Source organism: Oryx dammah, unplaced genomic scaffold, assembly GCF_014754425.2.
Source record: "Oryx dammah isolate SB20612 unplaced genomic scaffold, SCBI_Odam_1.1 HiC_scaffold_24, whole genome shotgun sequence".
Taxonomy (NCBI): Eukaryota; Metazoa; Chordata; class Mammalia; order Artiodactyla; family Bovidae; genus Oryx; species Oryx dammah.
Window position 1 is genome coordinate 67,727,660 of NW_024070208.1, and position 25,929 is coordinate 67,753,588.

Here is a 25,929-nt window from a genome sequence, read left to right on the forward strand (position 1 = left end):
CTTCTGAGGTCTTTAACGTACCTCTAATTATGTGACAGGGGCTGGAAGTAAATGTCAGGTCTCTTAGTCACTTTGGGTGCTACGACAGAAATATCATAAACTGCTGCTGCTGCTAAGTCGCTTCAGTCGTGTCCGACTCTGTGCGACCCCATAGACGGCAGCCCACCAGGCTCCCCCGTCCCTGGGACTCTCCAGGCAAGAACACTGACGTGGGTTGCCATTTCCTTCTCCAGTCCATGAAAGTGAGAAGTGAAAGTGAAGTCGCTCAGTCACGTCTGACTGTGATCTGTAGCCTACCAGGCTCCTCTGTCCATGGGATTTCCCAGCAAGAGTACTGGAGTGGGTTGCCATTTCCTTCTGGCTGATAAATAGCAAACATTTACTTCTCATATTTCCAGAGGCTGGATAGTTTAAGATCACATCACTGGTGGATTCAGTGTCTGGTAAGGGTCTACTCCCTGATTCAAGACCCCATCTTTTGGCTCTGTTGCAATGTGCCAGAAAGGGCAAGCTTGGTCTCTTGGGGGACTCTTCTCTAGGTCTTGAGTGTGGGTACCAATCCCATTCATGACCTAAACACTTCCCGAAGGCTCCATTTCCTAACATTGTTGCCCTGGGGCTTAGGGTTCAACACATGAATTTATTGGGGAGGACAGAGACTATCAGATCATGGGCTTGGGTTCAACTTGCATCTGGAGTATTTGGAATGGTAGGCACACCAAGGCTCAGATAAAAGTCCATGGAGAGGGCTGAGGGTCTGGTGAAACAGGGACCCCAGTATTTGAGGGAAATGCCAGAAAAACAAACACCCTGAAGGCCTGATCATTCTGTGCTGACATTCCCTTCCTTCTTGCAGGAGAACACTTAAGAATCTGTCCTCAAGAGTACACGTGCTGTACCACAGAAATGGAAGACAAGCTCAGTCAGCAGAGCAAACTGGAGTTTGAAAACCTGGTGGAGGAGACGAGCCACTTCGTGCGCACCACGTTCGTGTCCAGGCACAAGAAGTTTGACGGTAGGCGGCAGCTTTTCCTTCTCCTTGTGCTGGCTGTGCTTTTCAAGGCGAGATTCTTGATCCTATATGGAAAACATTTTCTTTAAGTGGAAGCTTTTCTTTCCTTCTTAAACATTTATACCTGTGTCTATTTTTAGGAAAGCCATGAGCACTCTTGACAGTTTGTACAGCTTGGAAAAACCTGAGTTAACAAAGAGCTGTTTGGCATTTGCAGTTTGTCTGTGAGATTTATTTGGAATGATTTTGGCTTACATTTTCATTATTAGAGTGATTCTAAGTCAGCTTTGTCATACCATAGCTCGTCTTCAGTTTCCATCTAGGGATTTGCCCTGAAGTCATTAAATGTCATTTAAAATTATTTGAAATAGAACGTCACTTTTAAGAGGACAGACTTGTTTTAAGTGCCGGTTGATACTGACTCCTTTATTTTAGAATGTACCTTTCCGGTAATGTAAGTAACTGCATTTTATATTGTAGTTGAAATTGTCTGGCAGAAGGTTTTGACCCTTTATTGATTTCCTGCTTATAAGCAGTTGACTTCATTTCTATATTCTGTTTGTTAAATAAACATTTTGTATTAGAAAGCACAACGAGCAAAAATAAGTATGACTAGGATTCATTGTTGGATTTTCCCCTTGGAGCCTCAGAAAGATTTTCAAAAGCAATCTGACTTTTATCCACTGAATGAATAATGATAACGATAAAGATAATATTCTTGGGTAGTGAGGTGTTGTCAGTGCTCTGTGAAATGAACGCCCCTTCCTATGGCTCCTTGTAAACCAGACTTTCAAATTGTAGGGACCCTTTCTTGTGTGCCTCAGTCTTAGGAAACTGCTGGACAGAAACAGAACAGCCATTCATTTCCTCCATCCTTTCCAATCAATGTACAACAAAGCTGGTTCAGAAAAATCTTGCTAAGTTTGTCTTCTTTTTTTTTTCTTTCCCTTTATGTAGTAGATAAAATGTTCTTGGTGGCTGCGTTAAATTGGCTGCGTCAATTTCTCTTAGATTAGTCCTCCAGGTTCTAAAATCAAGATTATTTGACATTTTCTGTGGAAGTGAAAGGGACTTACATTGTTGCAAGTATATTTCAGCGTTTTCAGGTTCTTCCTCTTTCTGTGTTCAACTGTATGTGTGGATGTATATAAAAGTAACTCTTTATTTAGATATGATGCTGTGACTATTGTTCCCTTGAGTGCAACTAGCAAGAACTTGGGAGTTGCCCTTGATTTACAGATTATAAATCCAGTGACTTTTAGGAGCCCTGAAGGGGCTCTGTTCTTGAGGAACTATAATGTATAGTATTACTTCAAATTGAAGCAAATTGAGATGTGTTATCCTGTGTTACAGAAAGCAGGGGAGGGTGACCTGCTGCTCTGACTGACCTGTATCTTTAGAAAACAGCTCTTAGTGCTTTTATAAAGTCGTGCTCCAAAATTAAGTAGGAATAATCCCAGGGCAGTATTCACCTTGTGCATGCGTGCAAGCTCAGTCACTTTAGTTGTGTCCCACTCTTTGCCACCCTTTGGACTGTAGCCCGCCAGGCAATTCTGTCCATGGGATTCTCTAGGCAAGAATACTGGAATAGGTAAGTTGCCATGCCCTCTTGCAGGAGATCTTCCTGACCCAGGGATCAAACCTGTGTCTCAGGCAGGTTCTTTACCGCTGAACCACTGGGGAAGCCCATGTTATGTAATATGTATTCCTTTAAATAAAAATTTTAGACTTAAGGTAGATTTTTGGGGTATTGATTTTTTTTTTTAATAATGAGTAAAGCTATTCAACAAGACTGAGTCAGGTACTTCCTGTATTCATCTATCAATGACTTTCAATATCTTTGGATTTATAATTATTAAATCCAGATGTGTTTCTCCTATTAAAAAAAAAACCACTCACTCTTTCTTGCTTTCTCTCTCTCTCTCTGTGTCTTTCTCTTTACGGGGTATGTTCTAAATTGTTCTAATGTGTTTAAGGGTCTTATGTCAGTTGGTTTGACAGGGCATTGATTTTGCTAAGATTTGATCTGACATGGGGTGATGAATTCTTTAACAACAGTGCATTTCATTGTAGCTACATTAGTCTGGGATGGGAGAGAACTTAAGGAAGCTTTCAGCTATTTTATTTTATTTTATTTTATTTTCCAAAATGTAAATGGGATCTGGTGAGCTTAGTTTCTGAAGAGTTGTCTTAATAAATTATAAAAATTAGCATTATAATTTCTGCCCTTTGTTTGAGCAATTTCATGAAGGTCATCCATGCAATTGTATGATATATCTTTTTATCCCACAAAAGCGATCCTGCTAAGTCACCTTTCAGGAATGCTGGTACATTCATGAGGGCAGTTTTCATTTGTTCCCTTACCTTTTTTTTTTTTTTCATATTCCTGGATGAACCTGATGGTGCTTTGAGGGGCTTTATTTTTAGTAGCTTCCTATTTGGAGTCATTTTGCATGATTGCTGGAGTCTCTTGATCCAAAGTGTTCATTTTGCATCTCTGCCTCTGGTTCCACTTTCTCAGAGATCTTGATTTCTCATTGGATTTTAGGCATCTTTGTTGGTTATGTGTTCTTTATTATATGAAAGAGGACTGTATCCTATGAGAAGGTGGCCACTTACCTTCCTATTTTCAATAAGTACAGCAACAATTTAAATTGCACCTAATATATGTGATTCAGTCCAAACTCTATTCAGAGCGGCTAGATTCAATCACAGTTAATCATTAGTCTACAGTCTAGTCATTATGCTAGAAATGTTTTTATTCCATTTAGCTTGTCATTTTGTGGTAGAGGTGACTTTTAAAATTTGAAAATCAGAAACATTTAACAGAACATAACATTACATTTATTGTCATATTCTTTCCCATTTTCTATTAATATCTTTGGTAATATTTAGTAGATACTGTATAAAATTATAAATATTCATTGCCTGGTTGGAGGCTAAACCTGAATGAATATGAATTTTCCCCAATTTCCTTAAAGGGCCCAGCTTTGCTCCCTAGCTCCATTAGCTGAAAATGTATTGCTGTGAAGCAGTGAATAGAAAAAAAGGGTAGCTGTGAGGCAATGAATTGAAAAAGTATATAAAACCAATTGCAGAAAATTTCTCTCTTTAGCAGTGAATTTCGTTATAGATGAGTAGATTTTTTTCCCCTTTTTTAAACATAGAGTTGAAATATGATGAATGTATATACAAGTTTATATCCTTGGCACTAGTACTCTTCCAAGTGCTTTACATGGGTTTTATTTGTTTGTTTGTTCTCCCTTTTCTGGCCAAATCTCCACCTCTGCTTGGCGTCACACATCCCTGCAAACCCCTCACCTGTTGGCCAGAACCTGGCCACTGCTGATTCTCAAAGACACAGGGATGCTCTCAGTTTGCTCTGTAGCCAAGCCTAGGTTTTCCAGTACACTCCAGTGGTTAAAATCATGAATGAAGGTCCAGCCAGGTACACCTGGAAGAATGATCACAACTCTATTCCCTGACTTATGGCCTTTCTCACTTTTGCCAAGTACCCCAGATAGCCAGAAATATACAAACAAACAGATCATATAAAAATACAGATAAAGAGAGTGACATCTTTGTGTACCCACTCATTTTCATAGCATTTTGGTGTTTAGTAACTGCCCGACCTGTCAGATTGGCATCTGTGTCCAAATCCCAGTGGCTGTCTTGCTTCCAATTTGTAAAGATCCTAGGAAAATGGAGAGCAACCAAATACTCAGATAATAGGAATGGTAATAATAGGCAACATCTGGCCATGTTCCTCACCCATTACAGACGTTAACCTGTTTCCCAGCAGTGAGCTGCAGTGCAGAGCCACAGACTCTCAGTGGCAGAGTCAGCATCCTGTCCCAGGCTGAGCCCTCCTGGGTGCTTGCTCTTAGTCACAACCACCCCATAATCTCTCTCTTGTTTTCTAGTCCCCAAATGTGCTGAGATTTTACCATCAGCAGCATCCTTTCCTCTATCTCCCACCACCAGGTACTCCCAGTAATTGTGGGAAAGAGGTGGAAATATCTTCCAGAGAAATGTGGAAAGAGATTTTAAAAAAATCCTTAAGAAAGAAAATAAAATTACTTACCTAAATATAGTCCAGCCCCCAAGGAACTTGGAACCTGGAGAGAGTAAATGACGTGCCAAGTTTCCACCAAGAATGATGAAACCAAGACTGTAAGCTGATGCTCTTGACTTACATCAGACTTAGAAATAGTAATATGATAGCAAGTCGATATTTGGCTGAAATTCTAACTCAGCTTTTATTTGTTTTCAGTGGATGCTGGCTAAAAATTACTGATATTCTTTCAACAAGGAAATTGTGATATTGGTGGCTAAAGAATATAGCCATATTTTTGGAAAAGGCAGCATCAGTGTTTAATTGAATATTGTCCCTAAATTAAAGGGACATGAGTGTTTTGTGCAAAAAAAAGTTATTAAATCAATGAAGGCATGTTATTTATTCTCCTCACCTCATGAAGCCCTGGTAGCTTCTATCCTGATGTAAGCACAAGCACCCTATTCTCCAGAGTCATATATGGAATATGGATTATTCAGAAACAGAAAAATTTAGTTGAAGGGATATATTACTTTGGCAATTTTTTCTTTATATTTATTTGAGCTGGTATTTATTCATCTGAATCTCAATATGAGGTTTTTTGTTTAGTGTGTTCTTGGTCTTATTATTTTACTTTGCTTCTTGGTTTTTATTTATGTATTTTTATGATATACATTTGTCCAGAGATCTTGGCAGCAAGTACATTTTTAAAAGAAAAAGAAAAAAAAAGTTGAGCAGTAATTTCCATCCTCCCAAAGAACTTATTCCATGGTAACACCCTCAGAATTCTCATTGTGACTGAATGCAGAAATAATTTATACATGGCACCATAATATTTTCACGCGGCAAATCTGCTTGTGTTTTCTTTTTAAATATCATTTCTCATCTATATGCTGTAGAGATGACAATAATGTAATGATATCTTTAAAATATGGCCTAATTTTCTCACAGAATATACTTATTTGAAAAGCAAAAATCCCTGAGTAGTTTTCCTTATGGTAGCAGAGTCTTCTAAATTTCCTGTCACATGGGTGCTGTGTGTGTGTGTGTGTATGTGTGTGTGTGTGAGTGAGATTTTGATTTGGATATATTTATTCAGAAACTATTGTATAAAGACATCTAGCCAAGGGTCTAGTACATACAAAGATGACTAATAATGACAAAAATATGGTCAGTCCATCACAGAATTTACCTTGTTGGGGGTCTAGACATCTGTATAAAGCTAACTGTAAGGGAGCCAGAATTGACTCTGCCATATAGTTGAAGTCCAAAGAAAACTGGAAGGAGTCAAGTATTTTATGGAGACACTAGAGAAGAAAATCAAAAATATAAGTGATTAGTGCTTGCTATGATAGGGCTTCCCTGGTGGTTCAGTGGTAAAGAACCTGCCTGCCATTGCAGAGACATGGGTTTAATCTCTGAGTTGCAAAGATCCCGTGGAGTGGGAACTGGCCACACACCCCAATCTTCTTGCTTAGGAAATCCCATGGACAGAGAAACCTGGAGGGCTGCAGTCCATGTGGTCGCAAAGGAGTCAGACACAACTGAGTGACTAAACAACAAGTGGAGACTTTTAGAAGATGGAACACACTGGACCCTTAAAGAATGACTTAAGGTTGTGAAGGTTAAAGAGGTGCCAGGAGGCAGTTGGCAGGAGGAAGTATAGGCATCAATCTTGTTTGCATAGTCCACAAAGTCCTTGGGACATGCCAACATAATTACAATTGATCCCCTCAAACAGTGTTAATTTATCGACATTTGGCATACATGGTGGCTCAGAGGTTAAAGTGTCTGCCTGCAATGCGGGAGACCTGGGTTCAGTCCCTGGGTCGGGAAGATCCCCTGGAGAAGGAAATGGCAATCCACTCCAGTACTCTTGCCTGGAGAATCCCACGGATGGAGGAGCCTGGTAGGCTGCAGTCCATGGGATCGCAAAGAGTCAGACACGACTGAGCGACTTCACTTTCACTTTCTTTCACTTTCATGATGTAAATAATCTGTAGAAACATTTTTGTTCCTGTATCAGTCTGCCGTTGTTTTGTAACAACCAACCATAGCATTTCAGGGCATAAGTAAGATGCTTCTCTTTTTCCTTGAATGTGTCTTTGGGTAGCTGGAGTTTGGCTGTTTCAGGCCTTTGCTCAGCGAGGCTGCCTCTAAACTGTGGATTTGTTCTGGTCAGTTCTAGACGTTTTTTTTCGGAAGTAGCTCTCTACCTACATTCTTCTCATGGTGGAGTCTGGAGACTGTATTACACAAGTAGAAGCATGATGCCCCTTAAAGCCTAAGTTAGAATTGGCAGGTTGCCGTCTCAGCTCCTGTTGGCCAAAACAGATCTTGTGGTCATTCCTACCACTGATGGGCAGAGAGTGTTTAACCTCGAAGAAGATGGAGGTGAGGAAAAGAGTAAATATTTCTACATCCTAACCTACCACAGTCCTAGACTGACTTTTTGCTATTCCTTAAATATTGTTTTCCCTTTCATGTTGACTTGTGAAATATGTATTTTTGGCAGGTGGGCAAGGGTAGGGAGGGAGGCAGATTTTTCTAGTAATTCAAGAGCAATAATTATTTTCCAAATAAAGCACAGTTTGTCAAACACACCTGTTACAGACTACCTCTCATATCCTAGCACATTAACAAACATACTTAGGACACACACATACCACTTTCTTGATATTATTCAAGAATACACAGATGTGATATTTTCATTTCTTATGTTACTACACCCCTTGATTATTGACCAGAATAACACGTTAACTGTAACTTCCTGAGGGTTATCATGTTAATCAGCATATGATGTAGTTACCCGAATGCCTCCTTGAACATTGCTGGGCCAGTATATCTGTGATATATGGGCTTCCCTGCTGGCTCAGCAGTAAAGAGTCTACCTGCAATGCAGGAGAGCTAGGAGATGTGGATTCCATCCCTGCGTTGGTAAGATCCTATAGAGGAGGGCGTGGCAACTCACTCCAGTATTCTAGACTGGAAAATCCTATGGACAGTGGAGCCTGGTGGGCTGTAGCCTACGTGGTCACAAAACACTGGACATAACTGAAGTGACTGAATACATACGTATCAGCGATATGTATTTCATCTGGATGACACTCCTCTGGAAGTCAGAATGTGCTGAATTGGGTTTTAGAAATTAGAGAAATGGTCTCTCTGGCTTTGGAAAGTAATCTGACAATTTTCCCAAAGGGCAACCCTTCCAAAAACAAGAATCAACTAATCAGGGATTGGTTTTGCCAGAATTAGTAAACAGATTTATAAATTGCAAATGCCTTCCTTATGCGGGGGTTGAAATAAACGGTCCTTGCATGGTTGAAGACTCTTTCAATGCAGGGCAGATCTCTGTGTAAGTCGAATCTCCCTCCCTTCTTCCTTTCTTCCTTCCTTTCTCTCTCTGTCTCTCTTTCTTCTCTTTGGACAGATCTTTCAAAACTAAGAAAATACTGCTGATCAGTAGCTTTGTGTCTTTTGTGATGAACTCTCAATCATTTTCTAATTCTTACTCCACTACCACATACCTCAGAGTAACTGAAAACATTAAGCTCCTAGTGTAGTTGTAATATTATCATCTTATTATCATCAATTCCCTTGCATGGTGGCTTTGCTGAGCAGCTGTTTCACAGACAAGCCAAGTTCTTTTAAGTATTTCTCTATCAGAGAAACCAGCCTACCAGAAGGGTTCTTGGTCATGAATGTTAATGAGCAGACAAGTATCTCTTCCCTGACAGTGGCTCACTAATCCTTTGAGTAAGCATGACTAAATTATAAGAGAAATTTTATTTCAGTTAAATTGATCTGCCACTGGATAGAGAAACAGATTTTCTTATTTTAATGAAAATCAAGAAAAATATTTAATGGTGATATAAATTAGAGTTTGGTGGAAACATTTTGGTCCTCAGACCTCGGAATGCAGTAGCTCAGTGTAGACTGGTTCAGTTGTGTGGTGTGTATAAAGTTGATGGAAACTTCATTATCTCCTGTTAGGTGTGATGTGCAATGGGGAACACTGTAAATCCTAACTCTTCAGCTGGAATTTTGTATGAAGAAGCTCTTGAACTTTCTCAAGTGGTGTGGAATTGGAATAAAAACTGAGCTTTCTTCATTCACTGAGACGATATCCCTTCAGTTCAGTCGCTTAGTTGTGTCTGACTCTTTGCGACCCCATGAATTGCAGCACGCCAGGCCTCCCTGTCCATCACCAACTCCCGGAGTTCTCTCAGACTCACGTCCATCAAGTCCGTGATGCCATCCAGCCATCTCATCCTCTGTCGTCCCCTTCTCCTCCTGCCCCCAACCCCTCCCAGCATCAGAGTCTTTTCCAATGAGTGAACTCTTCGCATGAGGTGGCCAAAGTACTGGAGTTTCAGCTTTAGCATCATTCCTTCCAAAGAAATCCCAGGGCTGATCTCCTTCAAAATAGATTGGTTGGATCTCCTTGTAGTCCAAGGGACTCCCAAGAGTCTTCTCCAACACCACAGTTCAAAAGCATCAATTCTTCAGTGCTCAGCTTTCTTCACAGTCCAACTCCACAGGAAAAACCATATAGCCTTGACTAGAGGGACCTTTGTTGGCAAAGTAATGTCTCTGCTTTTGAATATACTATCTAGGTTGGTCATAACTTTCCTTCCAAGAAGTAAGCGTCTTTTAATTTCATGGCTACAGTCACCATTTGCAGTGATTTTGGAGCCCCCCCAAATAAAGTCTGACACTGTTTCCACGTTTCCCCATCTATTTGCCATGAAGTGATGGGACCAGATGCCATGATCTGAGTTTTCTGAATGTTGAGCTTTAAGCCAACTTTTTCACTCTCCTCTTTCACTTTCATCAAGAGGCTTTTTAGTTCCTCTTCACTTTCTGCCATAAGGGTGGTATCATCTGCATATCTGAGGTTATTGATATTTCTCCCAGCAATTTTGATTCCAGCTTGTGCTTCTTCCAGCCAGCGTTTCTCATGATGTACTCTGCATATAAGTTCAATAAGCAGGGTGACAATATACAGCTTTGATGTGCTCCTTTTCCTATTTGGAACCAGTCTGTTGTTCCATATCCAGTTCTACCTGTTGCTTCCTGACCTGCATATAGGTTTCTCAAGAGGCAGGTCAGGTGGTCTGGTATTCCCATGCCTTTCAGAATTTTCCACAGTTTGTGGTGATCCACTCAGTCAAAGGCTTTGGCTTAGTCAGTAAAGCAGAAATAGGTGTTTTTCTGGAACTCTTTTGCTTTTTTGATGATCCAGCGGATGTTGGCAATTTGATCTCTGATTCGTCTGCCTTTTCTAAAACCAGGTTGAACATCTGGAATTTCATGGTTCACGTATTGCTGAAGCCTGACTTGGAGAATTTTGAGCATTACTTTACTAGCGTGTGAGATGAGACGATATAAGACCTCCCTTTTCCAAGCAATTACATGATAAATGAATAAGAAAAATGTTTGTATGCTTTAAGATTCAAAAGCAAACTATGCAGGCAAATCTTTATTTCAAATGGCATACCCTGTCCTGATGGAGTCCCTGAGGTGGACAGATAGAAGGAACAAGATGGACATAAAAATTATCATGGTTGAAACTGGTTGGTAAATCCATGGGGCTTTCTTATAATGTTCTCACTTTTGAGTGATCTCCAAATATCTGTAATTAATATTTTTTTTAAAGAGAGAACTGACTTAAGCAGGACTTAATGCAGGACTGAAGATTTCCAAACTGTGAATTCATTCTGAATGCAGAACAGTGTCAGTGGATATTGCCATTCTTATGTCTTGCCAATTCAACAATGGTAAATTTTTAATAGTTTTAAATGTTTTAAATAGTAAATTCAACATGCCATTTTCAAATTGCAGAGATGAACACAACTTCTAGGTCTTTTAACTCAGATCAGGGCCACTTAGCTTCTGCTTCCACCCAACATTTTATTATTGTGTTGCTAGACCTGGCATCTCTAGTTTATCTGCAAGAACAGGCCTGTGAAAATGAGGCTTAATCCTTAGATGTTCCTATTAAGTGTGATTCAAAATGTCAAACTCTTGGTTAGCAAATGTATGGACACCAAGACAAGCAGATCATTCCAACACAAACGTTGGCAAGATTCAGAAGAAAACGTAAGGTGTAGATTATAAATGCGTTATAAATAACATTTCTATATCACTAGGTAGTCTTCCAATGATTTCTTGGTTGAAGCACAGTCATCATGAGCTCTATGTGTTTGGCCTTTTAGCAAATCCAAAGGAAAAGACAGCATGTCTAAACAATTAATTCCTTGTGATTCCCTTTATTCCATTAAAAAGGGGGAGACTCCTAATCTCACATGAAGAGGTAGGTTTAGCTAATAAGCTTGCATGATTCATGACACTCAGAGAAATTGTAGGAAAAAATCACCCATTACAGTTTCAGAATTTTTCATTTATTATTCTTTCAAATGGTTTTTTAATATTCATTAAATAGACAAATATTATTCTTCAGATGATTATATATAGTAATACGTGATCTTCATACCGTATCCTCCCTACCTATTGTTTTAATTGAATCCAAACAACTTGAAAATGAAAGACAAACTTTGAAGGAAGATAGCAGGAAATTGGGCCTCCAAGGCTTTTCCATGTTGGAAGAAACTGTACTTCTCCACCTATTTTTTATATGAAAATTTCTTTGCATATTTTCTTCTTTTGAAAGAACAGTGTGTAGTCACTACAAGTTTTGGTTCTCTTGCCGTCTTATCTCCTTCCCTTCGGTGCTTATGAAGTTGACACCTTATCACTTTCACTTATTTAGTGTTCTTTTAATAGTATTCTTGAAAAAAAAAAGTATGATCTATTCCCTGTTGAAGTCTAAGCTCATTAAGTATAGAGATTAGGTCTCCTATTTCTATTTTATCTTCCTAGACTTGACTTAATATGGAACATATTTAACAATACTGCAGTGCTGTTTGACTGTGGCACCAACCTGCACAGACCCAAGGGCACAGACCAGTCAGATGAATTACTTAAGCTCCTATAATAAATGCGACAGAAGAAAATAGGAAGCCTTGAATTTTAGTTATCTATTAACTCTGAGGGTCCATAAACCTGGAAGTCATATTTGATTCCAGCAGTATTTATTCCAGTGGATTTAATAGAACTAATTTTACATTCCCAGAATGAAGGTGATCTTTATTTGGTGTGGAAAGAGAACCTTAGCTCAAAAAGTGGGATGAGTGTACTTACACACACGTACACACAGTGGTTTATACATGTGAGTAAGGATGGATTAAGAGACACAAGTCTCTCAAAGGACCAGTTAACACAGAGATTTGTGTGCTCAAACTCTGGAAACGTTTTTAAAACATTTTTTAAACATTAAAACATTTTCTTTCTTTATTGGACTGTTTTGTTGTTTTTCATTAAAAGTCAAATAACCCTATGAGTAAGGATATATTTCTGAGCTCTCTATTTGTCTGTCCTTAAGCCCTTGCTACAATGCCTTGATTACTGTCACTTCATAGTAATTTTTTAAGCTGTGTTAGTCCTCTTACAATTTCAAACAGTGCAGTTTGTGTTCTCTGGTCCCTTTGGGATTTAGAAATCTTCATTTTGTTTAAGCATCTCACATCTCTGGGTCAGCACCCTTTGAGTGTCACTGGGGAAGTGGAGTTGAGAGATCAGTTATCAGGATGTAGGGCTGAGGCAGATAAGCTTTTCAATCTTTGCTCTGTCCTGTTAAGGTCAGTTTAGGGGCTGCCAATAAAAGGTCCACAATATGTAAGGTGGGATTCAAGCATCTATTGACCAAATGGTGTTTTTTCTTTTTTTATACCTTATTCAAGTTTCTCTTTTTTTCTTCTGATTTTGACACTGAATTGCACTCCAGATCCACAACTCATGTAATGTTTTGCAGGCCAAATTATACTGCAGTTAATTTTTTTTTAATATTTGTGAACTACAAATTTTCTGTTTCCTCTTTTATTTTCTAATTTGTAGGATCTAACAAATACTTATTTTTCACAATCTAGAAAATGCATTTCAATTTTTTTCTCTATGTTTTTGTGGCTTACAGGATGTTTTCTGAAGCCAAGTATATAATTTATTTCTAATAACATTTTTAATTTTTAAAGTATTATATGCTTTTTATAGAAAACTTGGAGAATTTAACTTAAGGCATTAAAAAAGTTAAAGTTACTTTAAATTTTGGCTCACTTGTGGAAAAAATCTGATCTCTGAGGACACTGAGGTTTGATTTCTCATGAGAGTTTATTCATATAACTTCTAAAAAATAAAGTAAGTTGTAACTCTTATTTCCTATGTTTAATGGTTTATAATATAAAAGGAAAAGCAGAACCCAGTCCCTGTAGGAGGGAGGGAGGGATTTCCTGTTTTGGGGGGAATAAAATTTCCCTACCCTTTATAGCATTTACAATAAAACATTGGATCACTTTTATTAATACTATAATTGGGTTGGTGTTCTTTACTGAGAGTGTAATCAAAATTAAGACAACATAGTTCTGAAGATTTGTGGGATATAATAAATTATGATGTATATTAAAGAAAAGGTCGAAGAAGTAAGTAGGATGAATCTTCTTTACAAAGTAATGAGTTAAGGAAAACAATTCCAAGAAAAAAAGAAAATCTATCATTGCTTCCGCTTTCCCCCCTTCTATTTGCCATAAAGTCATGGGACTGGATGCCATGATCTTAGTTTTCCATAAGGAGCTGACAGTCCCATGGAACCACATAGGCAAGCATCTAGGTAGCAATAACACAGACTGGTGCCATGTATGAAAATACGGATAAAGTAGCGAATGAAATTACTCCATTGAGGGGAGACTATAAACAATTCTGAAAACTCTCTTGGAAGTTGGGAAGGAGTTGGACATCAGTTTTGAAGGATGTGGAAATGTGAGGGATGGTGTGGAGGCGGGGAATCTGGCGACACAGGCTTAATTCTGTTGGTGAACAAAGGATGCTTGAATGAAAGAGGAGCTGGACCCATTGGTAAGGTCCTTGTGTATGCTAAAAAAGTGGAAAAATGCTTCTATTCTCTGAAAATCAATGGGTTTTCTTGTTTATTTTCATTTAAATAATTGAGTTGACTGTTGATCTTGAAGTTCTGTCGGCAAAAGTTAAAATCCCTGTTGAACAACAACTTACAAAGTTTACACTGTGTGGTTTGTTCTGTTTAATTAATGGCTGACAGCAGGCATGTGGATTAGAGAACAAAATGAATTCAGTTGATTCCTTAGATCCTTCAGTGTTAGGGCCTGTATAATAATATTTGTAAATAAACAGTAAACCTCCAGGCCTCTGTGACTGAGTTTCTTTCACGTGTAGTGTGTGTATGAGAATGCTTTACAAGAGGACTGGTAAAATGTTGGTTCCACCTCAAAGTACAAAGTTTCAACAATGGGGAATGGTAGGTTTAAGCGTAAACTGTTCTTCCAGTATCTTACTTTCAGGTTCCTCATGACAGTGAATGTGTGTTACTGTTGTTTGTTGTAGTTTCCAAGTCATGTTCGACTCTTTGCAACCCCAGGGACTGTAGCTAGCCCGACTCCTCTGTCCATGGGATTTGCCATTCCTGCCACTGCTCCCAGGACATCTTCCCAACCCAGGGATTAAAACTGTCTCCTGCATTGCAGGTGTGTTCTTTACCACTGAGCCACCAGGGCGGCCTAAAAAAACATGAAACACTTAACAAATTTGCGTGTCATCTTGGCTAAGTCACAAAAATTGTTAAATGGTTCATCTGATTTTAAAATGAGCATTACCTTTCACAAAGCCCTTCTGTATACACCATACCTCAACCTATGAAATAACTTGGCTTGTGGAAATTTTCTCACAGTTGTGTCAGATCCCAATTTCAAAAGCTAATTGATATTCAAACTTGTTAAATTTCACGTTGTTATATTTCATGAATTGTTACATTTCTGTTTCAAACATCTAACATAAAGTTTCCCCCCAGCAATATTACATGCAAGCATGTTGGATAACGACCCTGCAACAAGTATTCCAGTCAGCAACTGTGGTAGGCTCGTAACTAATGATAATTGCCCTCTTCATGTAATGAGGTAAATTTTCTCAGTAACAATTTAGTATGCAACTGACTTAGTATATAGATCATTGGGGATGGATGAATACAAACATCTCTGTGCACTCAAATCCTTCCCATCATTGAAAACCCCAGAGCCTCAGGAGCTCTGTTAAGAAGTCTACATTATGTAAAGATATGCATATTTACTTATTGCCCATTTATATAGTGCTTATTAAGTTACTATTGGTTTTTCAGAGTTGCTTTTTAGCTACCTTAAATCCTCACTTAAAGTGTGTAATTCTTAAAGGCAACGGAAATCTCCGTTGGTTCACATTATTAGAAATGGACTGATCCACAATAGCGTGGTGTGCTCTTGGCTGGTTGCCAATGGTGAATGAAGGCTGCGTCACTGGACGACTAATAGTATCTCTTATCCCCAGGTTCACTCACTGTGGTTAATATTGAACCAAGTCTATTTGTGTATAGTTCTCTAAAGAGGCCAAGACATTAAGATTCCTTAGCATAAACATCACCCGCGCATCACCTGCACAGCTAAATGGATTTCTTGCCAATGAGTAATGCTGTTCCTTCACTACACAGTCGACACAGAAAATGCCAGGACTTGATTCAGGGAATGCAGCTCTCTTCTGACTAAGGTTCTTAATTAAGGACCCTTTGTTGGACGAATTCATTTCTGCTCTGTTCCATTCCTCATTTGAATGAAATACGTTCTAAAGGTCATCAGTTTTAGGCAAAGTTAAAGACGAGATTTTTTTTTGTAAAAACAAAAAAGAAATCAACAATGTTTTTCTTCTTATGAGAATTTTATTCAATAGCATAGGACGATGATTTCATGGGAGCTTAATAAAAGCTACCTAGATAATAGAGCCGATGGACTGTAGCCTATCAGGCTCCTCCGTCCATGGGATTTTCCAGGCAAGAGTGCTGGAGTGGATTGCCATTTCCTTCTCCAAGGGGATCTTCCTGACCCAATAATCGAACCTGGGTCTCACGCATTGTGGGCAGATGCTTTACCCTCTGAGCCACCAGGGAAAGTCAGATAATAGAGCAGAAAGTTAGCTGTTTTTCTTGCTAATGTAAAGCCCTAAGTGTGGCTTTATTCTCTTCTCTCATTGCCCATTAGCTTCATTTTAAATCATCTTTCTTAGTATTTGAACAATAATTAAGGGACAGATCATTGTTTTCAAATATCTTAACCTTACAGACAATATCTCTTTAATCTAAATAATATATTGAAAGAAATAAAGCATCAGTGGCCTTTAGAAAGGTTAATTAGCTTGAGCAGTAGTGACTAATAATGTTTTTTTTTTTCCCACAATTTTTTTTTGACATCTAAACAAACTTGAGCACACAGAATAAACTATCGTGCTAGATATTCAATGATCCAAATTAAGTGATGAAGACCTTTCTTTTTACTAGGTGATCAGATACTAAATTAAAATAATATAATTAATTTCTCCCATTGGAATACTAGGATCTGAGGAATAGAGGATGTTTTTTCAAAGTACTAAGAGTAAAGAAAAATGTGTTCACACATTTATATCAATAATTGCATATTATACTGTACCCAGTAACCCATTGTGTTTTTTTTTTCAACTGTAATGCTTATGTCCCAATATTGTTTTCTCTTCCATTTCCTCCAGGAAACAAAAGTTAACTAGATCCTAAGTTACACTTTGTGTTTTACATTAGCTAACAGAACTGGTATTGGGAAACAGGGCCAAATGTACAAGAGCTGAAAGGTTTTCTTTTTGAGTATTTGTTTGCAAAACAAGCCCAGGATAATGGAGTATCATTTGTGGGAAGCTGAGCCATGCTGGGTGCTCATTAGATAACTTAGAAAGACTCTCTTGTTTGCACCCCTCCCTCCCCCTTGTAGATAGTTGCATGTGTTTCAATTAAAATCTCCATTTACTTCCAGCTGGTAATGTTAGCATCCATTCCACCAATAAAGAGTAAAGGTCACAGCCTCCTGCCTGAACAGATATTTAAAGAAAATGTGCCATTTGCCTCCTTTGTGTAGGGACCTTTGAGCCACCCAGAGGAAACTTGGGTAGCAGATTCTGGAGGGTCAGATTGCAGGGGGACTTTTTCCTTATTTACTGAGGCAGCTTTGGTATCTGCTGGTCCAGATGCTACAGCTGCTGTTGCTTTGTGGCTTGGGATCCAGCAGCAGCTGTTGTTCTTTGCTAGAGCGTGCTGCTGACATTCCAAATTTAATAGTCTGAGACCTTAGTCGTTGGAAGCTACGCTGAAAGTTAATTTGCTGAATCCAAGTTTATTTTCCTACCTAAACCACCATTTGTGATAGAGCCTTTTCCCCACAATGCACAGTAAAGTGAGGAAAGGAATTCTTTACTGTCCTTAGCAGGCTGAAGGGCAAGAGAAAGCAGTGATTCGAGAGCAGAGCATAGGCTGGGTATCCTTGTGACTTGGCTGTGTTCTGGCTGTCAGATATCTGAACCCAGGCCCTGCTGCTTTCTACCTTCATAGCAGTAGGCAACGTGATGGAACTTACTAGTTTCTCCATCTCAAACAATTAGGACAATAATTTCTACCTTATGGAGTGTTACAATGAGAAAGTAAACATAAAGCACCTTTGCTAATGCCTGGTCCATAGTTATAGTTTACTTTTTTTTGAAATTAAATTTTATTAGATTATAGGAGCTTTACGAGTTTGTGTTAGTTTCTGCTGTGCAGCAAAGTGAATCAGCTATATATATATATCTCCTCTCTTATTTGGATTTCTTTTCCATTTAGGCTACCACAGAGCACTGAGTAGAGTTCCCTGTGTGTAGAGTAGGCCTTCATTAGTTATCTGTTTTATACACAGTGTCAATAGTGTATATTATATAGTATCAATAGTACATATTTTTTGTTCATGAGCCACATAACGTTTATGAGGTTTTTCTGATAAATGAAAAGCTGTACATTCCCTTGCTTCTTTTTTGAGACAAAATTAATGTTCTTGCTCAATAAACATGAACATTCCCATACATTCAACTACTTATAGCTGATGTTTATTCAGTTATATCTTGTGCCTTGGCACACCACATTTTACATCTCCTATAGCCTTCACAGGGACTTCCCTGGTGGCTTAGACGATAAAAGCGTCTGCCTACAATGTGGGAGACCTGGGTTCGATCCCTGGATCGGGAAGATCCCGGAAATGGCAACCCACTCCAGTACTCTTGCCTTGAAAATCCCATGGACGGAGAAACCTGGTAGGGGTTGCCAAGAGTTGGACATGAGTCAGACACAACTGAGCGACTTCACTTTCACTTAGCCGTCACAACAATCTAACGAGGTAGGTGATATTACTACTATTATTCCTATTTTCTAGCTGAATAAGTTCTTGCATAGAGACTTAAGTAATTTGCCTGAGTTTGCATAGCTTGTAAGAGTCAGAGCTGGGATTGAATCCAGCCCAAACCCTTTACCAAGCCATAGTTTCTCCCAGAAGGAAAGCAAATCAAATTACCTTGAAATGAAGTATTTGAACTCTGTTTCTGAAGTGAAAGTTTATATATGAATAATGGGGACTTAAGGCAACACTGCTATTGCTTTATGGCTGTTTCCATTCCCTGGACTCTAGATAGTTGGTAGATGGATTCATTTTATTCTATTCTACTTTATATTCTATTATATTTTCAGTGGTGATCATTATTTCATGACTACTGCTTTGACATTCTTTTTTTCAAAATTATTTATTTTTTATTCCGTTAGTTCTATTTAGTTGTTAGTTTAGTTATTATTTAGTTGTTTTGTATGGTTATTTTACACTGCTATACAGCAAACTTACTAGCCATACATACACTATCCCCCTTTTTTTGGATTTCCTTTCCATTTAGGTCTCCAGAGAGCATCGAGAAGACTTCCCTGTGCTATACAGTAGGTTCTCATTAGTTATCTATTTTATGCATAGGTATTACTATGTGTATATACGTCAATCCCAATAGTATATATATGTCAATCCTAACCTCCCAGTTCATCCCTCCACCCTTCCCCCTTGGTATGCAGACGTCTGTTCTCTATGTTCATGTCTCTATTTCTGCTTTGCAAATATGATTATTTTTACCAGTTTTCTAGATTCCACATATATGCATTAATATACAATATTTGTTTTTCTTTCTGACTTACTTCACTCTGTATAACAGTCTCTGGGTATATCCACATCTCTCCAAATGACATAATTTTGTCCCTTTTTATAGTAGAATAATATTCAAATATATATATACACACACACATACACCACATCTTCTTTATCTATTCCCCTAATGATGGATATTTAGGTTGCCTCCTTACCCTAGCTATTGTAAATCTATGCTTTGGTATTCTCACTTGGACATATCTGGGTATGATTCAGTTAACTATAAAAAGGCATGGAAGGTTTACACTCAACATGTCTATACCAGGATGGACCTCGTTATAAGTGCTGCCAGTACAACATGGCAGGAGCATAGAGAGAAACAGTATTTAGAAAGTATAGTTACCAGCAAGTATACTAGAAAGTATAGTTACCAGGATACCAAGTATACCAAGTATACCAGAAGGTATAGTTACCAGTTTGGCCAAATAATCTACCTTTCTGCAAAGTTACCAGGATTTTCTATAGACAGTAGAGTGCCATCACTGGGAATTTAGGCACAAGTAATTCTTCAGCACTCAGCTTTCTTCACAGTCCAACTCTCACATCCATACATAACCACTGGAAAAACCATAGCCTTGACTAGATGGACCTTTATTGGCAAAGTAATGTCTCTGCTTCTTAATATGCTATCTAGGTTGGTCATAACTTTCCTTCCAAGGAGTAAGCGTCTTTTAATTTTATAGCTGCAATAACCATCTGCAATGATTTTTGAGCCCCCCAAAATAAAGTCTGACAGTTTCCACTGTTTTCCCATCTATTTCCCATGAAGTATGGATATGAGAGTTGGACTATGAAGAAGGCTGAGCACCGAAGAATTGATGCTTTTGAACTGTGGTGTTGGAGAAGACTCTTGTGAGTCCCTTGGACTGAAAGGAGATCCAACCAGTCCATTCTAAAGGAGATCAGTCCTGGGTGTTCTTTGGAAGGAATGATGCTAAAGCTGAAACTCCAATACTTTGGCCATCTCATGCGAAGAGTTGACTCATTGGAAAAGACTCTGATGCTGGGAGGGATTGGGGGCAGGAGGAGAAGGGGATGACCAAGGATGAGATGGCTGGATGGCATCACCGACTCGATGGACATGAGTTTGAGTTAACTCTGGGAGTGAATAGGGAGGCCTGGCGTGCTGCGATTCATGGGGTCACAAAGAATCGGACACGACTGAGCGACTGAATTGAATATGTCTAGCCATGCAGAGACACCAGTTGACCCTTGGGAAATGCCAGTCCTGGGCACAGTGACAAGATCCCTGTTTAAGAGCTTATGTCTAAAGCTTGGCCTAAGAAACACTACAAAGATTGAATCTCAGACCCAGTAAACAAGACCCATTTTCAACCAGAACTGGTGCCTCAAATTCTAATCCAAATAGTAGCAAGTATGTCATTAGATCTAGAAATTCCTGTGTCCTTCATTGCTAATGTCAAGGGCTCCTGTGTCTAGAGATGGGAGGCTGAGAACCAAAGAGAGACCAATTCTGCCAGCAGAAAAGAGCACATGTTGCTTATTCTGAGGAAATCATTGACACTCCAACAGCATGGAGTTATAAGAGTTATATTGAATTGTATGAAACATTAAAGACAAGGTTTTTTAAATGCAAAATTTTGTTATGTATTTCCTACTTTAGCCCATGAAAGAAATCATATAGTTTGTGATAATGTCACTGTTTTAATGTAAGGGTTAAAATATAGTAGTCATCTCTTTTCCAAGAAGTGTATGTTCCAAGATTCCCAGTATATGCTTGAAACTGAAGATAGTACCAAATCCTGTGTATGTTGGTTCTTTTTTGTATATACATATACATGCATCCCTATGATAGAGTTTGTAAATTAGGAACAGTAAGAGAATATCCGAATTGCCAGTATCACTACTCTTTCATGTTAGAGTATTATTAAGTAAAATAAGGTTCCTTGAATAGAAGGACTTATAAAACTATAGCAGATAAATGGCTTCTAAGAGACTAGTGGGTGCGATTCTGATGGACAAAAGGATGAATCACGTTGCAAGCTGAACAGTGAAAGATTTCATCACACTACTTTGAATAACATACAAATTAAAGCTTATGAATTATTTCTGGAATTTTCCACTAAATGTTTTTGGAACTCAAATAGCTGAAACTAAGAAAAGCAAAACCATGGATAAGGGGGGACTATTGGCATCACTGACTCAATGGACATGAGTCTGAGTGAACTCCGGGAGTTGGTGATGGACAGGGAGGCCTGGTGTGCTGCAGTTCATGGGGTTGCAAAGAGTTGGACACGACTGAGTGACTGAACTGAACTGAACTGAACTGTAAAGTTTCTAAAGATTCTATAAAACCTAAAAATATGTACTTAAAAAAAATGTACTCTTGATTTCACTAATACTTCTTTTTTTTTAATTCCTAGTTATCAGTTGTGTAAACTACCAATAAACTCAAAGAAGTGAATGACTGTTTATACACACACACACACACACACACACACACATACATATGGTATATTTGATCATATATAATAGTAACTCGTAACTCATGATGGTGTTTTGTTTGGGGGATGAAACCAACCTCTGGGAGCAAGACTGAGAAAAAGACATACCAGTGTATATCCTTTATACCTCTTGAATGCTGATTTTATATATATAAATAATGCTTGATTTTATATACATATATATATGGATTCTGTGTATATGCTCAGTTGCTCTGTCACGTCCAACTATTTTCCACCCCATGGACAGTAGCCCACCAGTCTCCTCTTTCCATGGGATTGTCCAGTCAAGAATTCTGGAGTGGATTTCCATTTCCTCCTCCAGGGGAGCTTCCCAACCCAGGGATTGAACCCCTGTCTCAAAGTCTCCTGCATTGCAGATGGATTCTTTACCACTGAGCCACAGGGGAAGCTGCATATATAGGGATTACCTTTCCAAAAAATATATTTTTAAGAACAAACAAATTCACTGATGCTAAGGAGGATCATTAATCTTCAAATTCACTACTTAACAAGACGTTGAAATCAGCTTGTGAAAGCCTTTTGTTTTTCTACTCTCCACTCTCATTTCCAAGTAACCACGTTCATGTCAAAGTCAATGATGAAACCACTTTTAAGTTCAGTGAAACATGTTTTTTTTCCTCCTCTGAAGAGCACTTTTTACCTTCTAAGAAGTGAATGACTTTGACATTTGGATATTGTACTGTTTCTTTTTTAAGCATGTTTTGTCATATGAATTAATTTCAGGAAAAGGCCAATTCATTGTTTAAAGATTTTACACAACCAAATAAGGTGTTAACTAGGAGCTGCATCTTGGGAATTGCTCATCACTCCACACCCCTTATTAATAATGTAAGTCTATTCATTAACCCTGTACTGTTGCTTTTAATATTTTAAAATTTTTTCCCCTTTCCTGTGTTATTTTCTACCTTTTCTTATGCCATTCCTAAACTGAAATTTAATGAAATCGAGAAAGGCAAATCTCACATCAGGATATAGCATTTGCATCATAAGGTAGCATTTTTATCAGTTGATTTTCCTGCTTCAACTTTGTCCACCTGTTGATGTCACTGCCATTCTCCTGCATGTCCCTTTCCTTATAGTCAGTTCTTATTTCTCAGGTGTCTCCAGTCTCATAGACCATGTGCATAACTTCAACACCGTTAGCTTCCTAGATCTATGTCTCCATGTCTCGATTCCTCTTTCTGTTGTCAAAGGGAAAGAGCAACACTGAATGTAACATTGTGCAATTTAAGACTTGAGTTATATACCTGCTCCAGTCTGGCTGGTACTGGTCCCTCTGCAATTTTGGAAATGAAAAGCTTATATGGAAAACTCTGAAGGAATTAAAATGGGTAATGGTTCATTGTTTACATGGGAGCATTTTAACAAGAAACTCCCTCAGGGATAAAAAAATATATATCCTTTGAATTAACAAATTTAAGCTTTTCATTCAACTCTTTGCGTTTTCTAATAATTGACAGTATCTTGAGCTGGCCTTTGTTAGGAAGTGTGTGATTTCTTGATTTTTAAGGACATCATTACTCTAATGGTCTTTGAAAAGGCTGTTGAGGTTTTCTTTGATCTGGGGACTCTGAGAACCTTTATAGGTATAGGATCATTAAAAACACATCTGGTCAGTGCAGTTGCTTCAAAGATTTGGAAGAGAAGAGGAAAAAATTGTGAGGTTGAATCACCTCCAAAAAATAGGTACCTTCATGGTTGACTTAGGAGCAGAGCCGACAGTAAGCAGACATCCTATCAGACATAAGGCAGTACTGTCTGCATTTAAGAGATCTGAGAGATGGAGAAGTAGAGATATGCTGTAGGATTTTTATTTCTCCTTGAAATAAATGAACTGTGTTATAAGCCACTGCTGCAAAGGTGGTTACTGCCTGAATATTATTCAATAACTTATGTAAAGTCTTATTTTCTCAAAGTTAAGTCCTCTAATCTTATCTTAATTAAATGTGCTGTATATTGTTGATATGCCTTATAGAAACTTAGCAAATGTGTTTCATCTCTGTTAAAAGTGATAATGTTCAACTGGTGCATTTCTAGGATGCATTTATTAAATCATCCCATTTGTGGAACACCCCTCTTTCATATCAGAGATACACATTTAAGATGACACTAACCAAATTAATAACTTAGTTGTCACAGTGAAAATAGTCTTGTTAACAGATAAACACGCCACCTGCACTATAGTAGACATGTAAACAGTATTCTGAAGCAAAGAAGATGACGTGACCACCTTTATTGGTAGAGTCAAGAGAGTTCTTAGCAGAGCTGATGGACTCTATTCAATTTTAGCAGAACAGGAATTTATTGCATGAAGGAGCAAATGGTTATTCTAACCTGGGGAAAGGGGAGAAAATATGCAATGTTTGAAAATATATTTGACCCCTGTGACTTTTTGTGAGAAATAAAATAATCTCATTAGACTATTGGTCTATTGGAGAATAAAATAGAAAATACTGAACTGTATTAACCGTGAAATTTCTTCCAGGTCTGAGCAGTTCATGATTCTATATGATTCTATTGAATCATTAACATTAGAGTTCAGTTTTCACCTAAAAATGTATAATCTGATTCATTTTCTCCAAGAACATATGTAGGAGCATTTCAGCCTTCATCACTTGGTTACGTTGAAGGAAGACTGTGGGGTCTGATCATTGCAATTCCGTTTTCCTTTAATATTGTTATGATATGTATTGTATAATTGGACTGGAAAATTCTTGAGAAATTACTTTATTCAAGGCATGAATTTCTAACTCTTTTTTTAAAATAGAGATTTATATTTCAGCAAATTTCTTTTGAGGTGAGCTTGAAATACCAGTTAAATCACACCCTATTTATTATCAGGAAAAAAAAACTGTAATTTTAGATTGGTCAAGTTATTTTATTTTAGAAGCACAAGAATTAGGCTATTTAGATGTAATTTAAGTCATTCTATAAAACTTGGTGGTTCACCTTGCTTAGAGACACCCTCTGGTCTGATATACCAAGAGCCACTGTTTGTTTAACAGCCAATAAAAGATGACTCCAAAACAGACATAGCTCATAGGGATCCCCCACAAGGAGCTAAGTATACTGATAAAGAAAGCAGTAGGGAAGTAAATGCCTCCATAGTGCTATTCATATTAATATCTGGAATGTTTTAGTTCATCAATAGTAGAACAGACATTAGAAACTTCCTATGAGCAAAAGGAACATAAATAAGAAGATAGTACCATTTGAAGACATCTTTCAGGACTGCATCTTATAAACTCTGAAAGAATTTTGAGCTTCCTTCCAAAGAGGTTGCTTGCACTGATCACCTAATAGGCTGTGCACATTTTTCATTTCACTTTTAGAAGTACTGTTTGTGCTTTGTTGTTATCATTTGATTAATATGAATCTTATTAACTGGGAAAACATAGTATCTTTCTGTTTAAGAGTTGAGTTTGGGCATGAGTTTGACCCAACAAAGAATTTTGTGCTTGATAGTAATTAAAATTAACTAGTGAACAAATCTCTCCCTTTGAGCTGTTGATGGTGGGGTTGAAGGAGAGGGAAGGGAAGAATCCATGAGACTCTATGTTCCACACAAATACAATGAGATATAAAGTAGGGAAAGATTGGAAAGAAGACAGTTACTTAAAGCTGGAGCCCTAGAAGCCAAAGCAATCAATAAAATAGAGGAGCTCAAAAATTGAGAAGTATCTGCTGCTAACCCAGGAACAACCTTACACCAAATCTCTACAACTTAATGTAATCTGAGTGTGCCTCCATCTTTCTTTCTAAAGAGGATCATTCATTTATGTTCAATAATATACTACTTTTGTTAAAAAATATTAATTTTATTATTTCAAAAAACAAATATTTCTACTCCTTCGTTAACTGATTACTCTCACCTTTGGGCAGAAATTGGCTTGCACATATGTTTCTGTCTTTTCTTTTTAAAATTGAATTCCAGGAATTTTTTGAGAAAGAACAGTTAAGTTAATATCCATTTATCCCAGACTAGTTTTCAAGGTAACTGCTGGATTTAAAATTTGGCAGGATAAGGAAAAGACCTCATGCCAGGTCTGTGTCTAATCCTGATGTGTATTTATAGAGCATACTTTAGTATCTGAGGGGAGCCTCAGGCCAGGCTTTTTCCTAAGATCCCAAAGTTAGTTTTGTTTTATATATTTTTGATACCTTCATTTACACACAATGGGTTTGGAATCTACCATGATT

General features: G+C 38.0%; 1 protein-coding gene and 1 long non-coding RNA gene across 3 annotated transcripts in view; one reads left to right on the top strand and one right to left on the bottom strand.

Annotated features, from left to right (window-relative positions):
* Positions 1-25,929, top strand: part of GPC6 (glypican 6) — a 1,226,374-nt gene that overhangs the window by 303,215 nt on the left and 897,230 nt on the right. Inside the window, exon 2 of the mRNA XM_040267334.1 lies at positions 857-1,015. Coding sequence (XP_040123268.1) covers positions 857-1,015 — 159 coding nt within the window. The remainder of the gene's footprint in view (positions 1-856; positions 1,016-25,929) is intronic.
* Positions 954-5,178, bottom strand: LOC120883294. Of its 2 annotated transcripts, XR_005725731.1 has the most exons (3): positions 5,097-5,161; positions 4,334-4,466; positions 954-1,077 (listed from the first exon to the last, which is right to left on the bottom strand). It is a non-coding gene; the product is annotated as an uncharacterized LOC120883294 (long non-coding RNA). The 2 variants fall into 2 exon arrangements; XR_005725730.1 differs by lacking the exon at positions 4,334-4,466 and having other exon boundaries at positions 5,097-5,178.